At 53.9% G+C, this 17,529-nt stretch overlaps 2 protein-coding genes across 7 annotated transcripts in view; one reads left to right on the top strand and one right to left on the bottom strand.

Annotated features, from left to right (window-relative positions):
- Positions 1-597: 597 nt before the first annotated feature.
- Positions 598-6,167, top strand: LOC146584253 (deoxyribodipyrimidine photo-lyase-like). Its single transcript, XM_085325157.1, has 9 exons — positions 598-1,034; positions 1,621-1,766; positions 1,927-2,109; positions 2,599-2,757; positions 3,148-3,346; positions 3,488-3,640; positions 3,965-4,086; positions 4,533-4,692; positions 4,896-6,167. Exons 1-9 carry the CDS (start codon positions 599-601, stop codon positions 5,048-5,050), a joined length of 1,713 nt encoding a protein of 570 aa, XP_085181283.1. The 5' UTR covers position 598; the 3' UTR covers positions 5,051-6,167.
- Positions 6,168-6,186: 19 nt separating this feature from the next.
- Positions 6,187-17,529, bottom strand: part of RUBCN (rubicon autophagy regulator) — a 29,949-nt gene continuing 18,606 nt past the window's right edge. For 3 of the 6 annotated variants that reach the window (XM_085325152.1, XM_085325153.1, XM_085325155.1), the window contains 9 exons: positions 16,831-16,891; positions 15,813-15,945; positions 13,988-14,133; positions 13,569-13,633; positions 12,610-12,848; positions 11,946-12,007; positions 10,915-11,068; positions 10,456-10,549; positions 6,187-9,467 (listed from right to left, as the gene is read on the bottom strand). In XM_085325152.1, coding sequence (XP_085181278.1) covers positions 9,304-9,467; positions 10,456-10,549; positions 10,915-11,068; positions 11,946-12,007; positions 12,610-12,848; positions 13,569-13,633; positions 13,988-14,133; positions 15,813-15,945; positions 16,831-16,891 — 1,118 coding nt within the window. In that variant the 3' untranslated portion in view covers positions 6,187-9,303. Of the gene's footprint in view, positions 9,468-10,455; positions 10,596-10,914; positions 11,086-11,945; positions 12,008-12,609; positions 12,849-13,568; positions 13,634-13,987; positions 14,134-15,812; positions 15,946-16,830; positions 16,892-17,529 lie in introns of those variants that run through there. The other 3 variants (XR_014898244.1, XR_014898245.1, XM_085325154.1) reach the window with 3 other exon arrangements.

Raw genomic sequence — 17,529 nt, 5'->3', positions numbered from 1 at the left:
CGGCCCTGGCCCCCCCCCCAGTCCGTGCCCCCTCCCCCTTCAGGGGTTTTCCCCGTAGCTGCGGGCCCTGGGGAAATGCAGCGCCAGAGCCGAGGGCGAAGGGAGCCCGAGGGACCCCGCGCCGCGGCGGCCAGGCAGGCACCGGGGGTGGAGAGCAGAGGGCAAACCCTGCAGTGCCGCCCCGAGATGGGGGACCGAACCCCTCCGGCCGCTTGCCAGGGCCTGGCAGCGCCGGGGAAGCGAGGGCCCAGCCAGGTGGGCTGTGGGGGCAGCCCCAGGGTGTTGCAACGTTAAGCGTGAAGGTCTGCAAGGGGTCCAAGCGAAGCTAGGTTGACCAATTTATGGTCACRAGCAGGTCTCTCTTGCTGGCAGTATGGCCGCATCACCCCCAGCACACCTAACATCTTCGCAGTTATATGGCAAGTGGACAAAGGACTAGGTGGCCTCATCCAGTGACGTGCTTGTAGGCAAAGGCTGTACCTCAGGTCTACCTGGCGCACCCCCAAGGGTCTGCACTGCCATGCCAAACTGGATTCTCTTATTTTGCCATTTTTGGATGCTTTCCTAAGTGTTTTTCTCCACTCATAGCTTCGGGCAGATGGTGGAGGAGGTCTTGTGTCTGTTCACAGGGGTTTCATATCACCACGCTACTCTGGCACGATTGGTGATCCCATTTGCAACTGCCTGGTCCAGGTCCTGGAGGCTGCAGTACTTGTCTCAGCATTGTCCACCCACTAGGACGGTCTTGAGGATGCCCCAGAAGAAAGGGAAGCGAAAAGCAGACAGAGGGGGCGAGCCTGAGGCTGAACCAGATGCCACAGAGTTGCCACATTTGTCTCCAAAGAGGAATAAGAAGGAGGCAGCCACAAAGAAGCTGGAGGAGGCAGTGCGGGAGGCCCGGCAGAAGGCAGCCCGATCCGTGCAGGAGTTCAAGTACAATAAAAAGCGGGTTCGTCTTATCTCACAGGGTTCTGACCTCAAAGACAACGCTAAGTGCATTCTCTACTGGATGTCCCGAGACCAGCGCGTACAAGGTATGAACCAGCCTATCCAGGGGCTGGCAGACTGAGACACAAAGCACTCCAGGTCRTGAGAGACCTGTTCTCTCCCTGCATGGAAGAGCTCTTCTCCAGAGCCGGACTTGTAATCGGTGACTGGCAATGTCCCCAGGGTTGAGCCCTTCAGAACAGAGAGATGTGGCAGGGAGTTTGGGTAGAGACAACTGTAGTGCATGGTCCCTGCAAAGCTGTCCCTGACTGGTTTTCCGTACAGTTCAGGCAAAAGGCTGAGCACTGGTGCCCCCGGTAGCCTTTGGAGCTGGCGCTGTGGGATCTCTGCTGAGCACTGGCAAGATTCCCATTGCAGACCTCCCTGACTGCCTCCCTCTCCCTGCAGCCATTCATCACCTGTTTCCATCAAGTCCCTAAGAGATCCCCTTGTCCAGCCTCCTACAGCAGGGCCACATCAGCCTGAGCCTGCCCTGATGGACAGAGACACAAAACAGGCTGGGGAGGCAGCCAAGGCCCCAGCTTAGTGACTCCCCAGATCGACTGAGACTCGGACTCAGGCTCAGCCAGGCAGAGGATCCCCCTGATACAGCCCCATGCTCTTTCTCTGCAGATAACTGGGCTTTCCTCTACGCCCAGCGGCTGGCCCTCAAACAAGAGCTCCCTCTGTATGTCTGCTTCTGCCTGGTGCCCAGATTCCTGGATGCCACCATCCGCCATTATGGCTTCATGCTGAGGGGCCTGCAGGAGGTGGCCAAGGTACGGACCGTTGTGGGGATATGATGTGGGGGGGGGGCCTGTGTGATATGGCAGGGACAGAGCTCCTGGAGAAGGAGCAGGATCAGTCCTTCAGAGATCAGGGTAGGATTAGGTCTTAAGAGGCCCAGACTTTGTCTTACCCTTTTCTCCCTCATTGCAGGAGTGCACAGAGCTGAACATCCCCTTTCACTTGCTGCTGGGCTACGCCAAGGATGTGCTACCCACATTTGTGGTGAAGCATGGCGTGGGCGGGTTGGTGACAGATTTCTGTCCCCTCCGTGTCCCCCAGCAGTGGGTGGAAGACGTCAGAAAGCGGTTGCCGGAAGATGTGCCATTTGCACAGGTAGGTCCCTGCGTTCTGGGAGGGGAGTGGGCAGSCTGGGGAAAATCCTGGCTGGTGAGATACAGAAAAAACTTACTCTCTGGATTTTCATACCTGTGGAAGTGCACTGGAGTGACTTGAGCAGGGGAGGTGAGGACATCTGTCCTGGGTCTCCCTGACCCTCCCATTAATCTTCCTGGTGCTGTAGGAGTAGAGCCAATCTTTTCAGTTCCCTTTCATGAAACAGCTGTGATCACAGGCATTGCTAATTGGGCTGTCCCTTGGATGCTGCTTTTCTTTGTACATCAAAACATCTTCCCATTCTCTCTCCTATCAGTCCAATCCTGTTGTCCTGCCCCATGTCCCCCTGTTCATGCTCCAGCTTTAGCCAGATAAGTGGGAAATACCCCATTCTGTCAGAAAGCGCAGTGCAAGGATCATCTGCAAGTCACATCATCAGGACTGCTTTTTTCTCCTGTTCATAGTCTCCTCCACGGCTCTGCTTCCCAGGTTGATGCCCACAACATTGTGCCCTGCTGGGTCACCTCCCCCAAACAGGAATACAGCGCCAGGACCATTCGGAGCAAAATCCACAGTCAGCTCCCAGAGTTCCTGACTGAGTTTCCTCCAGTCATTCAACACCCATACCCCCCTTCCACCCCAGCAGAGGTAAGAGGGAGCCACCCCTTCACCCCAACTGGCATCCACTCCCAGACAGTTTAACAGCTGCTTTGTGATCCTGGCAGGGGAGTGATGGGGTTTGAGGGCACAGTGACTTTCCTGAGGTCACACACAGGTGGTTTAGAGCTGAGGGCACCCTGGGAAAGGCAGGTTCCCACCCCATTCTACCAGGCAACAAGCGCATGTCAGCTCTTCACTGGAGGCAGTTGTGCTGAGTGGATGCTGGGCTAGTTGATAGAAGGCTGGCATGGGTTGGGGGCTTGCTGGTTGCGGCCAATCCTGAGAGGACATCCAGGGCAGCACTGGCTGAAGAACATCAGCTTTTGGAGCTCAGCTCTCATACGACAAATGTGCTCATGCTGCTTGGTTGCTGCCCAGCCCGTTGCTTGGGAGGCCTGTTATTCCAGCTTGCAGGTGGACCGCACTGTGAAGGAGGTGGAGTGGGCGACCCCCGGTGCTGCTGCAGGGTTGGCTGTGCTGCAATCCTTTATTGCTGAGCGGCTGAAATCCTTCAGCTCCCACCGGAATGACCCCAACAAGGCAGCTCTCAGCAACCTGTCACCGTGGTTCCACTTTGGTGAGTGTCTCAGCTCTCACCACCATGTGGTGCCACCCTGTGCACAGGGCTCAGGGTAGAAGTRGAGACACTGTGCAGCAGCAGGGCTGAGCACAGCAGCTCAGAGTGGCAGCCTGACTTGCTCCCTCCCCTGRTCCCCAGGCCAGATTTCCACCCAGCGAGCCATCCTGGAGGTGCGGAAACACCGCAGGAAGTACAAGGAGTCTGTGGACACCTTTGTGGAGGAGGCTGTGGTGCGGCGGGAGCTGGCTGACAACTTCTGCTACTACAACAAGAACTACGACAGTGTTCAAGGTAACACACTGGGGCCAGGTGGGGGAACACCGGCAGCTAGGCCGCTGCCTGCTGTGGTCACCCCAAATTGGCAGTCCTTCCTTTCTGCTAGGGGAGGAGCCATTGGGGCAGTAGCATACCATCCTTTGATACCTTCTGGATGTAGAATAGGAGTTGCTGATGCCTTGTGGAAAGAGAGATGGAGAAACCACTACTTCCAGGGCTGCCTGTAGGGTTGGTGTCTCCAGTGCATGGTGCCCTCAGCAGCCCGTTTTCCCATCTCTGTCTTGGAGCCCTGCAGGGAGCAGGTTTCTCAGTGTCGCTTCTGGTCTCACTGCCTCACAGGTGCCTACGACTGGGCGCAAACGACACTGAAGCTCCATGCTAAAGACAAGAGGCCTTTTCTTTATGAGCTGCAGGAACTGGAGCAGGGGAGCACACATGACCCGCTCTGGAACGCTGCCCAGGTAGTACCCTGCATCTTCTCATCTTGAAATACTGAGCAGCCTCCCTGAGACCTCACGCCCCACCAGRCAGGCTGAAGCCATGCTGTCTGCCTGGAACCCACGTCAATCCAGCACTCCTAAAACTTGGTAGTGGGGGGTTTGACCTTCCAGCTGGGCATGTCTGTATTGCCACCTCTTCACCTGCTCCTAGGTGAGGAGGAGGAGGAGGAGGAAGTGGATGCATCCTGGAACTGTTTGGGAAGGGTTAGGTGAGGCCACAGGGAGGGATACCCACTGTGGTGATCAGAAGACACTTATTTGGGCATGGTCCTTTCCGACCAGGCTGCCAGCAGAGGCCTGACCCTGTGGGTAGGTGGATGTTGCACTCCAGCAGTGCCCAGGTTCTCCCAAAGGGGAGAGGCAAATGGGCAAGGACCTGCTCCTGCAGGCTGTCTCTCTCTCTGCAGCTTCAAATGGTCCAGGAGGGCAAGATGCATGGTTTCCTACGGATGTACTGGGCCAAAAAGATCCTAGAGTGGACCCGCTCCCCTGAAGAGGCCCTGCAGTTTGCCATCTACCTCAATGATCGCTATGAGCTGGACGGGAGGGATCCCAACGGATATGTAGGCAAGCTGCAAAAGGGGGCGTGGYGTGGTGTTCTTACCTCTGATGGCCAAGGAAGGGCGAGGGGAGCTCTCTACAAAGAATCCAGCCCTTCTCCCCCTGCTCCAGCCCCGTTTTCCTTTGCTCCCACCTCCCAGCTGCTCTTTGGCTACGCAGGCACCTCTGAGCACCAGGGAGAGCTGACACTGTGTGTCTGTGTCCGGCAGGCTGCCTGTGGTCCATCTGCGGCATACACGACCAGGGCTGGGCAGAGCGGGCCGTGTTCGGGAAGATCCGTTACATGAACTACGCTGGCTGCAAGAGGAAGTTTGACGTGGGCCAGTTTGAGCGGCGCTATGCCCCCCACAAGCTCAACAAGTGAACGCTGCTGCGGTGCCCAGAACACAAGCAAACAGGATCACGGACCAGGCTTGCCTCATGACTGCTTGTGCCTCTCCGTGCTTGGGGCAGGCAGTGCCTTTGCCAAGATGCTGGCTCATACCCTGCCTCTGACCAGGGATTGCCCTGGGTGCTCGTGGAGGAGATACTGCAGAAAGCAGCAAGTGCCTGGGTGTTGCAGGTTTCTTTTCTCTGGCATCATTCCCCTGCTATAGCCCCTCTGCTGGGGCGGCTATGCTAGACCCTTCCTAGAGTTTATGTGGGGTAATTCAGCTGTCGCAGCTTTACTCATGTCTGCAAGATTCCCCCCTCAGCCTGCCAGGTCCTGTCAGAAAACTTCAGCAGCAGTGCTTGGGAATAAGCCAAAAATCTCCTTTGCTGCTGCTAACCACAGCTTAGCTTAACCACAGCTGAGCAAGGTGTTTCTGGGGAAAAGCTCAAGAAACTCAGCTGCTCCTGCCAGGCTTCCCAGCAGCTTCCCTGCCTGCCAGTCCCTGAGAATCCATGCTTCAGCCCATGCAGAGCGAGCGCTGTGCAACGCTTTCACATCGTCCTTACACAGGGAGTTCCTGGCCTTTGATTTTAAAGTTTACAATCCCCATCTTCTGCGTCTGTGGTGTTTATGGAGACATGCAGCCCTGCTAAGAGGGAGAGCCCTGCTGCGTGGGGCAGAGATGCAAGCAGGGAAGTGGCAGCTGGACTCAGGCCAAGCCCTTGCCACTGGGCCCCTTTTCCAGCAGTAAAGAAAAGCTCAGAAAGGGGACGTGTTATAGAGCAGCCCTTATTCAGCAGCTCACTCTTCCTGCCAGCAGTCCTTGCTCCAGCAGACAGTTTGCAGAGGTGCTACAAACCAGATGACTGGTGTCAATAACCCCCTCCCAGCCATGGGGTCCCACCCCCAGCTATGCATCACCAGTCACACGTCTCCCTGGCCCAGGGCAGCAAAGCTGGGAGAATCAGGGCTGCCCTGTGGCTACCTGTTGTCAGCTGTCAGCTAATGCATCTCGCTGCCTCGTCCCTTCCTGCCCATGCAGCCAACAGGCACTGCAGCATCAGCCTTGGGAGGGGATGCCAGTGGTTCATTCCACCCAAAGTAATTTGCCACAACACCAACAGGTCTCTTATTTGTTAACTTAATTTATGAGGGACGGCATTTTCATTGCTATGCTGTGCGATAGTCCAGTGAGGAGGGCTCCAGTCAAGTGCCAGGGGCAGCCCCTTGCTCTACTTACAAAGAGCTCGCGCGCCTTGACGATTTCCAGTGTTACTCGTAGCAGTCAGTGCTGTGTTGCCATGGGAAAGGCAGCAGTGTTTGTTAGTGTTGTGCATAACCTTGCGCTGGAGACCGCCGCCAGGTTTCCAGTCCCACGGTGCTTCCCGATAGAGCCCATGATGGCGGGTAGAAAACAGAAGTAAACCAAAATCCACTCATTCTTCTCTAAACATGCTCAGTGCTTCTAGAAACAGTCACGGGCAGTGTTTCGGCCGGTGTCCCACAACATTAAAGTGCTTGAAACAAAACAGCATGGCTGAAGTTGCCCTGCTCTGAGCCAGCTCCTAGGAGGGAGGATACCAGCTCAGACACATGCTGGGAGGGAGGTTGACGCAGTCTTTGCTGAGCTGGACAGCAGCACAAGAGGTCAGCACAGAGAGACAGCAAGCAAGAACCAAGGCATTGCTCTCCATTGGCAAGCTGGGACCAGCTTCTGGCAGCCCCAGGGCTTGCAGAGTTCAGGCTGGTGACTGCCCACTGGCTGAAACAGTGAGCAAAAGAGCAGCTGCTCCCCTGGGGAGAACAAGCAGGACAAAGGCAGGAAGAGGCAATAAAGACAGGTGAGGGAGGGCTAAACTGCCTTTTACATGCTAGGCCCACTGGAGCTGGTATTTAGCAGAGCCTGGCTTTGCCCGGATGCCGCAGAGCACCCAGCCTCTCTTCCCTTGGGTTAATAAGACACAAGGGCAGAGCTGGAGGTGATTTCCACAAAGAGACCCCTGCCAGATCTGCAGCTTTTGATGCAGCTTCTCCAGGGAATAGGCTGCGCCCATGAGCTATGACACAGAACAGACCACTGCAGCTATTGGCATCCTACCCTGGAGAGCTGCTACCACTCACCTGGGCCCACACAGCTGCATCTCTGCAAGATCTCAGCCTGATCTATCACACTGGGGCTCTGCAACCTTCAGCAGGGCAGCAAGGCAGAGCTGCTGCTGTGAAACAGCCTGTCCCCCTCTAGCGAGGCTTGGGGCGCCTGCTCCTCCGAGCACCTCGCTCAGCCAGGCTTCGCCTTGCGCCCGCCYGGCGGCCAGCTCTCCGCATCCCAGCCTCTGCCCTACAGCTCTACCGTCACTCAGCAGGGGCAGCCCACAACAGATCACATCCAAGCCTCAAGCAAGGGCATATGCTGCGAGAGCTATTGCCCTCATATGCCTTCTGCCACTGCATTTTGCCCCTCTGTCCCTCAGCACCCTTCCTGCACGTACACAGGCCAAACTGTTCTTCCTAACATGTGACGGTCAGACCAGGCAGGTGCTTCCCAACCGTGCTACAGTTGTGCTGAGCACCTGCCTGTGTTCCTCTTCCCTCCCATGCCATAAGATTAATCATCCCCATGGTACRCAGAGTCACCTCCTAAAGAGAGCACCTGGCCCACAATGCAGCACTCGCCGTGTGCTGCAGGGTCTGAACACCCAGAGCCATTGGTCATAGCAGGCCAGCTCTGTCTTGRTGAGAGATTAACCCTTTGACTATCCCATTCCCAAACCCCTCTCCCAAGTGCGCTCCCATTGCAAGTAGGCAGTCTGGCCACCCTGCTCCACTGCAGCCAGGAAGCCTCAAGGCTCTACCTGAATCAGGGACCCCCTCCCCACAGGGAGCAGGAGACCTGTGGGGAGAGGGGACACCTGGCAAACACCAGCCCTGCTCAGGGACAAACTGCAGGGAGCAGAAAAGCTCTAGAGGTTTTTGTATCAGTGAGTCCCAAGCAGATTGCATGCCCCTTATGGAGGCCTTTCAAGCACCACCTCCCAGAGGAACAAACAGTTAAAAAGACAAACAGCCATATTAAAAAAATAAAACCAATTCCAGCAAATTAAAAGGAAACAACCTAAAAGAACAAACTGAGACACAGGCTCAGGAGAGGCAACCAGAGGGCTGAAAAACAGACTTTGCACACATCCCAAACGATCCCAGGTACAAGATACCTGGGCACCAGGCAGGTCCTCATGCCACTGCCAGGGGTGAGGTCACACATGACCCTTACAGCAGGACACGTTCCCCTAGGAGGACAGACTAGGAGTGCGAGGGGGAAGGGACGGGCAAAGCAGTTGGGCACTAGATCCCATCACTGCACAGCTCGCTTGGGCAAGGATCCCCCCTGCTTCACTTACTGCGTTCTCCTACCATGCAAACCTGCCTCCCCTGAAAGCCCAGCCACAACGTCCCCCTGTGCAGCTGCACTTCCGAGCTGCTCCCTGCGCAATGCGTCTCTCTGCCGAGCACACCGTGGTGCAAAGGGGAGAGAGAGCAGCCCATACAGACAGCACGGAGAGGCAAGACACAAGTCAGGCATTTTCACCATTGCACCTCCTCTGCTTGGCTCTGGAGTGACAGCAATTGGTCTCTGGCAGGTGAAGGCTCCCTGCTCACTCCCAAGCCAGATCTGAAAAAGGAAGCTGTTAAATTCACAGTCACCCCAAAAACTCAGCCCCCCTCCATGTACACACACACCAGCAGCGGGGCACAGGATGGAAGGAGTCAGAGAGCTGATCCCCCCCTCCAGGGAGCAGACATGGCCAGAGCTTTCAGCATCCAGCTGATGAGCAGAAAGTGCCRACCCCACTGGAGATCCTGCCCAGGGAGGAGGGCACAGGAATTAGCAGCGCAACCCTGCCTGGCCCAGCAGCACCCAAAGGCGAAGGGTGCAGAGAGGCACATCAGCAACTGCTTGGTAAAGGCCCATGTTCTGCCTGCAGGATAGACAGCAGCAGCTGCCTTTCCCCAAGCAAAGGCATCAGTGGGTGTAACTGGTACCTGGAGCAGACCAGACGATGGAAAATCCCCCTTCCCCAGCTCAGCACTGCTGCATAGGGGAAGGCAGATCCCTTCGAGACAGGGCTCCAGGCACCCAGCAAGCCAGCCCTCCCACGGGTCCATTTGGCTCGGAGTCCACTCAGTCTCTAGTGACAAAGGCCACCGGCATAAATAAACCCACCATCTGCTCCTCTGTCGTGATATGCTCATGTGGCTGCCACTGCCTCCTGCTGCTCCAGCTCGTCTTCATAGTCCGAGACATAGGACTCCATGCTCTGCTTGGCCAGCAGCTCTCTGCGGGCTTGAAGTCGTTCACAGCGGGGGCAGCGGGAGGACTTGAAGCAGGACTTGTGGTAACAGGCTTTGCACTCTGCAGGGGAGAAAAGAAGAGTGTGGCTGAGAGCTGAAGGATGACACAGGCCCAACACAGACTGCCTGGCTCTCTATACTCTGCAGATAATGTTCTAGACTGGTCCAGGAGGACATTTGAAAAAAAAAGCCATGGCAGAACAAGCATTAGAAGGGCAGGGGTCTGGTACTGTTCTGGAAGCAGCAAGAAGCCACATCACAGTGACCCTGCGATGGCTAGAAAAGCTTTTTGGGCATGCACATGAGGTATTTTGCTCCTCACAAGGTCTCTCTYCAAGCTTTCCCAACTCTCCAAGGAGCAGTGACCCTACCCAGATTTTTCCCTGGCACTGTGCTTGCCAAATCAAGGTTAGCATTTTGTAGGAGTCATTTCAAGGCATTTCAGAATCTGCTCCAAAGAAGTAGAGAAATGCTTGGCCATTAGCACTGGCATGACAAAAGATCACTCCTGAAGAGGCCTGGGGATTTCTTTGCAGGCAGGAAGGGCACAGGGACAAAACTTCCAGGACCCTAACTAACTGGACTTTGTGTTGGCACTAAAAGATCAACAACAGCCATCCAAGCTAGGGCAGGGAAGCCATGTCCAAGCTGCAGCCTCTCCCATAAGCACAGCAGAAGGAAAGTGAAGGCTCCCAGGACGCTGCACTCATAGTGCTGACTCTGCAGTGACCAACAGCACATGCTTCACTGCAGGACAGAGCTGTTACCCTGAAGGCTGCAGTTGGGRCAGGCAGCACACTGCAGAGTCAGGAAGGCAGCTACACTCTCCACCRTACCAGCAACTCTGGCCAAACACGATTATAATGCTGGCTGGTGTTACAAAGCAGTGCAGATGAACAGGTCATGCACACAAGCATCTGGTCTGTCTGAGTCCATCTTTGGCTCAGCACTTCGTGTTAGCACCAATGACATTCGAAAACAAAATGGGAGATATCACCAGGCCAGGCAATCTGTCCCCATCATCTCACCATTTCTCCCCAGCATCTCACCTTCACACGTCCTGCACTTGTTGAGCTCAAAGGGGAAGATGATGTCGTCCTCATTTTGGCAGAACTCACAGATGAAGCCTTTGGCTTGGCACAGCTAGAAGGAGAAAAGGTGAGGAAGAACTGGCCAGATGCTCATCTCCCTGACAAAACAAGTGGGAAGTAGAGAGGACACAGTGCCCTGCTCTACCCATGCAGGACTGTCCCTCCCCAGCACTGAGCATAGCAAGACAGAATCAGCATGTGTTGGGTAAAGAATCAAACCAGGATAAGAAACAACCTGCACGTGCATGGTGGCAACTTTGTGGAACTGGCAGGGGCTGCTATCAGTTAACTTGATTAGCTTTGCGGTTGCCCTGCTAGTCAAAGGCTTCTCCATTGGTTATTTATGCAGCAAAGCTCGCTCCAAAGGGTGCTCCAGAGGATGCTGAGCTGTGTGAAAGGCAGGTTAGGAGGCCTTACCATGCACTTCTGCACGTGCAGGCTGCCTGCTTTCAGGAGCTCTATCAAGCGAGGCACCAAGTCTCCCTTCTTCGTTGCACTGAGGTCACTCAGGGAGTAGAGGTGCAAATCCTCCGTCAAATGGCCAGGCACCGCATCAAAGGAGTCTAGGATGCTGCAAGGGCAGAGAAGCTAGACCTTAGAGTGAAGAGACTCCACTAACTCAGTCCTCTCTCTCCACTGCTTCTCCTTTGTCTCTCCCTCTACCCACCTCCTCACTCACTCACTGCTCATTCTCCCCACCCCCATACCTGGCTGCTGCAGCACAATTGTCCCACAGCATCAGAGAGCGGCTGAGAGCCACTGGCTTTGGAGGACCTGGCACAGTTGACAGCAATCAGCAGGGACAGAACAGTTAACATTTTAGTCTGCAGGCTCCTAGTGAGCTGGAGTGGCACAGGAGGGGCACAAACAGGGCCAGCTCTGGACACAGCCTTGTTCTGAGCCTTCATATACTCTCCGCATCATATATCCCATCACATATTCCTGCTGGTTTCAGTGGTGTTTGTTCTCTTCCATAGGGAAGAATCAGGCTTGTTGCTCTGGGTTTGCAGCCGGCGTATCTTAAGTTATCCAGCCACTAGCAGTGAGACCCTGGAATGATCCCAATCCTCCTCAAGCCCAGGAACGGTGGGTACAAAGCATGTATCACAGCAGAGGAGGCCTTTAGGAAGTGAGGGCTGCCAATGGGACCCTGAATCAGCTCCCTTCCAGTCACTGCAGCTGCAGTTGATGAAGTAGAACCCAGTGCACTCCTCAGTTCCCTGGACTGGGCTTCACCAGCGCTTGTAGCCCCCTTGGAGCCCTAGCACTTCAACAGTGCTAGAGGTCAGAGATGGAAAAAATCTCAGAGGTCACAGAGATGTTGYGATAAACTTTGAAAGACCCTATTTCCCCACAGTCTGCACAGATCCCCCCCTGCACAGATGGCAAATTGCCATGGGACAGACATAGGGCAGCAAAATAGCTTGAACTTGCACTCCGGGACTCACTCTTTAGCCAGTCGGCAGGTCTTAAACATGTTCTTCATGTGGAAGAGCTGGACTCGCAGCAGCTGTTAAGGAAGACAGGACACAAAACTGGTAAACAGAGCACAGGTCTTAACTAAATATGTATGCTCCACTTCATGCTCTGGTGAGAGGACTGTTGCTGCTCCTCAGCTGCTGTTTCCAAGTACAGAAGTGTTTACATCAGGCTGGATAGAGTGAGTACAACAACCCATCCCCATGCTCAAAGGAGTAAACCAAGGCCCAGCTGGACACCTGACAAATTCCTTCCCACTGGGAATCAAGATGTAAATGGAAAAATGGAAAGAGCACAGGTTTTTAAGCCTCAAAAACTGAAATATCTGCCTCTCTCCAGCTTCTCCAAAAGGTCATTACAGTTGGAGATGGACCAAATGGAGATGTCAGGACAGACTAATTCCACTTCTACCACTCACTTGCTGTTTGATGCTGGACAAAGTCACTTAGCCACTCTCTCATGTTCCCTCATGCTACCTGGCTCCTTTTACCAAGCTCCGAGATCTCAGAGAAAAGTCCACTACAGAAATAGCAGTTAGGAGAACTCACTAACAAAACCAGAGCAGTGAACGCAGCCGCTCACCCCACCCAAACCTAACTACCTTTCTCAGGAATGTACGTGAAAGGGTCTTACCCACACGTGGTTGAGAGACTTCACCTTCCGGTACAGGGCAGCATTGATATCCTGCACGTTGAAGAGTGGGTCACTCCAGATCTTGCTCAGCAGGTCTTTGGAGAAGTTGCTCACGTAATACTTGCTGAAGTCCCACTTGCGCAGGATGCGGCTGGGGATGACTGTCTGGGCATTCTCATGGCAGCACTGGCAGAAATATTTCCCCAGGTACTCACAGTACCGCAGCCGCTTGATGTAATCTGGCCAAGCCAAAGGAGATTGAAAAAAATCAGCGGAGGTGCAGGCAGGCTCTGCCTAGCCACACACTAGACTCCAGCATTGCTTGGTTTCCAGCAGGCAAGGCAGCCTTGCCAGTCCCTTCTCCAGCCGCAGCCCCCACTCACCACTGGGGTCTACAAGTGCCTCCATGGACTGTCAAAAAGTCTCTGGGCCTACAACTCACTTGTCGATCACATGTAGCCAAATCTACCTACACAGTTAGGAAAGGCAGCTGCTTCCAAGAGCTCTGCAGTTGTACCCACAGCACTGCAGCAGTGGATGGCCCATCAGCCTAAAGCTAGCAGGAATTTTAGAGAGACACATGAAAACTGTGACCTAAATTTGTGGATACAGCCACTGTAGACACTTTAGCCTACCAGACAACACAAAGAAATGGTGCAAAGCCCCTTGCTTTACAGGATCCCCCACAGATGATTTTGTCTTAGGTGAGTCAATATCTAAAACACTCTCAGAAGGGCAGGTCAGCTGTTCTTGGCCTCCCCCATCCTTTGACCTCCTGGGGAAGGAGGCTGCTCCGCAGGCAGAGCTGAGAAAGGCCTGAGAAATGATCACGGGGAACAGCGTACCATTTCCCGGTGACCTTGTGCTGAGCTCTACCATGATCCACCCACTCTGTGTTTTCAACTTGTTCGTAAGTTATTTCCCACTTTCCAACTACAGGTCAGGGTCCAAGCACTTACCAGGATCAGTCCGGATGCCACAGCCAGCACACCGGTAATTCTGCTTGGCCACAGCCACCTTCCTCCTGCCCAGAGATAAGAGACAACACACAGGTCCAGCACTGAGAGCAGGTGGCACCAGAAGATGGGCATTGGTACAGCCCTGGCTGACAGAGGCAGCCATACCCTTTGCCATTCAAACACAGAAAATACTTCAGAGGGGAAAAGCCCCTGTTGTGCCCCAGTGCAAACCAAAGGCATGACTGCAAGCACTAACTCTGTCTTGCAGCACCAGCTGCCAGAGGTGACTGAACGCAGATTTGTCAAGCTAAGAGCAGAGAGCAGCCCCGCGTGCTAAGCAGGAAGGAGAAAACAATTAAATTTGGTGTTGATGAGAAAGGGCAGGTACCCGGAGAGCCTTCTGCCATAAAGGTCCTTACGTTGGGGCTGGGTGAATGTTGAAGATGATCTGTGGTCGCGGTGGGGCCCACTCCAGGTTTCCACGCACACGAATCCTCAGCTTGTAGATGTCAGCGTGTTCTCCATCATCAGGAGAGATAGGCAGAGAGTCAGGGATGGGCAGGAGCTGGGAGAGGCAGGCAAGAGGGTCAGATCCCTGCCTGGCAGCACAAAGGCAATGCAACAGCATGGCTTAACAGGCATCTACAACCACAGGTCTCCGGAAAACAGCCTGGCACCCACTGCCTGCATGTGTCCCAAAACTAGGCTGCCGCAGCTGAATGGAGGGGCAGCAGAAAGGATTTCCCTGGGAATCTGAGCACTTTGCTATAGGAGACTCCAGTGTCAGAGCCAAGTTCTGCTGCATCCATCTCCACAAGGGCTCTTTCAGGCATTTTCACCCTCTCCCTACTCTCCAGGCAGCCCAGGGAGCTGGACAAGTTTCCCCATGCTTCCCACAAAGAGCTGAGCTCCTAATTCACCAGGCTGTGATGCTGCAGGGCACGAGCAGGTCATAGGCAAGCAGAAGAGTTCGGCAGAGAGCTCAGCACCAAGGAGGATGGAAGACAAACATTAGTAGGAAAAGATCAAGGCACTGCTCTCCAGCAGGACATGGCTGCAAAACACCAGAAAAGAACACGCTCCAAGCGGCTCAGAGAACAAGTCTCATCCATAGGGCTGGGTTAGGTAGCTCTAAGAGAGCTCTCAACACCACCGGAAACACCGCCTGTTTTTTAAGCAGTTCTTCAGCTCTTAGCTCTTTTCTCTGGTGCCCAAAGGAGACTCAGCCAGATCCCACTGAGCCCTAACAGTCCATTTCCAACATCGGTGCCTCAGTAAAGGAACCATTTGACGTATTGGCAGCATGTTTACTTGAGAGAGGCCCCAGATCGGTGTGCTGCCATCGGCAGGGCTCTGAGCAGGCACAGCAGGGATGCCATGCAGGGTCTAGGAGTGGTCTCGGACTGTCCAGGAGGTTTGCACCAACAGACAAAGCTCCCTTTTACCTTCACAGCCAGTCTCAGCAGAGGAGGGGAACTGGTGTTAGGCACCACTCGCAGAGATTTCCAACTGCCCTCCACACCACAGGGGAACATGCTTATGTTATCCAGCTGGGCAATGCTCAGTTGAGACTGTACATTCTCAACATACTAGCGGGAGCTTTCTGGAAAGCTGCCTTTTCCTATACCAGCCAGGATGCCTAAAGAGCTTTTTTAGAGACCATTCCAGACCCTGAAAACCAACAACAAATAACCCATCAAGACACTCCACAAGAGTGGCCAGTGAGCAGCTGTGGCAGGCTGAGCCACTGCTCCAGCTCTACCCTGCACAGAACTGCTGTCATTCCCAGATTGCCTCTTCTGTCCTTGCAGTCATCCTGGCCACCACATGCTGTCCAAGGTACCACACAGCTGTGCCAAGGCCACACCTCAGGGAAACGCAAACAGCCAGAGTAAAATCCATCCTTCCCTTCTACGGTACCACAAAGACATCATCAGGATTAGCAAAGCTCCTAGGCAGCAGACACAAGTAGATGCAAAGCCACGGGTTCAAGATCAAATGATCAAATGTAATCAGTGATTTGGGATTTCAGGAGAGATTCCCTGTAGAAAGGGATCCCTCCAGAGAGGAATTTCTCTGCACTATATGCTTCTGCACCCAGTGTGCTTCACTACCATCTCATCTCTGTCCTGGCACTTCCAGACAGTGCCCACATGCCTTCATAAAACTGTCCCAGTGACATCCTTCTGCATGTGTACACACACACACACACACACACACACACACACACACACACGCACTTACCTTCTGGGGAGCATCGTGCTCCGGGACCAGCCATTCCAGTTCAGAGGCAGCTGGGAGCTGCATGCCTTCAAACTGCTTCAGCAGACCCATGGCCACGGCCTCTGCCGAGTTTGAATTGAGAAAGGAGTGGGATCTAGACAATGAAGGAGACAGTTAGTACCAGACATCTCAGAGTTATGCCCTCTTCACAAACACCTCTGTTTAGAAAGCAACTTTTAGCTTAGAAAGGCAAGCACAGAAATATCTCACTTAAAACCTGTGCCCTATTTGCAGGGGAAACTGCAAAGTGGGAGCCAGTGTCTGTATGAGACTAACTGCTCTCACAGTACTAACCTACCTGAGAAGCTGCCAAGCAGAAACAAAGCTTTTCACCTCACCCAACATGCAGCGCATCTCTGCATCCCAAAGGGGTCTTGTTTTCAGAGCATTAACACAGCAGCTGCGCTTAAAATGGTTTGTGATTTAAGTGCCCAAAACTCCCACCTCTCTACCCTGGGGCAGTGCTAGGAAAAAGGACTGAGTGCTTCGTGTTTAAGCTGTTGTTGCACCGTACAGGGAACTGGGGAGCACTGCTATGTCTCAGCAGTTCCACCTCTGGGTCACGGCAGAGCAGTAAGGGTTGGAGAGAAGGCAGCAGCAAATAGGGTGTCCCAGCTGAGAGAGGGGAAGGTAGCGGAAGCTCAGACCTCAGTAGCAAGCCAGAGCAAGCCTGACTGCTCCAAATTATGCCAGCTCCTCTCCCCAACCTCTTACCTAATAGGAGGTATTGAGATCTCTCCTCACTAACCCACATCATATCTACCTCGTGACTAAGTAGCATGTGACTGATCCTGATCATCCCAGTTGCTGCTTCCCAAATTCAAGACTAGGACACAGCTGTACCCCACTCCTAAGGAAGTGTGGGGAGGGAGGGATGCCCACTCCAAGGTGAAATAGCAGCAGACGTGTATGGAAGAGCAGATTTGGGCAAGAAGGGGAACTTGGTACCAAAATGTCCCATTACGAGTTGAAGACGTACATGGACTCTGAAGACCGAAATGACTTCCTGCTGGAGGCTGGGTTCCTCTTGATGTCTGCATCTGAATCACAAACAGGTACAAGATGGAGAAGGCAGGGCAGGGCAGGCAAATACACTCACTTCAAGCCAAAGCTTCACTTTAAAACTCATCAAGCTGTTTAGAAACGTGTAAACTACAGCATCAACTTCTACCAGTCAAAAGGAGCAGCAAGGAGAGGTGCAATCTAACCAGTCACCTTGGAGTTGCAAGGGAAAGACATGTGAGGATGCTGTGAAAACACGGTGGACCTAGAGTTGGGGGATGACAAGTGAATGTTGGTACAAGTCACACGCCAAGTCCTAGAGGTTACATGGCCTGAAAAAGCACACACACACAGAGTTGGAGCTAGGAGAGCATGACAGTGGGGTTAGAAACAACATTTAGTATGCAGAGGATTAGCAATGGGATGCAGAATACTTCTCACTACTTAACTGCAACCTGTAAGATAAAACCTTATCTGTGAGCCACAGCTCATCAGCAACGCACACAATGATGGGGCCTGGCAGCCTAAGCGCAACACTCAAAAGACATGTCAAAATCAATGCAGTGAACTGGCCAGCAGCCACAGGGGCCAGCCCTCTGCAGAAACCCATCACACCCTCCCTAGAAGGGAGGGTCCAAGCTAAGCTATTGTGGGGTCCTGTTCTCCACGCAGTGGT

The sequence above is a fragment of the Rhea americana genome, unplaced genomic scaffold (genome assembly GCF_003343005.1).
Source record: "Rhea americana isolate MKP2758 unplaced genomic scaffold, rheAme1 scaffold_96, whole genome shotgun sequence".
Taxonomy (NCBI): Eukaryota; Metazoa; Chordata; class Aves; order Rheiformes; family Rheidae; genus Rhea; species Rhea americana.
Note: the sequence above shows the minus strand (reverse complement) of the source record. Positions and strands in the feature narration are given on the sequence as shown.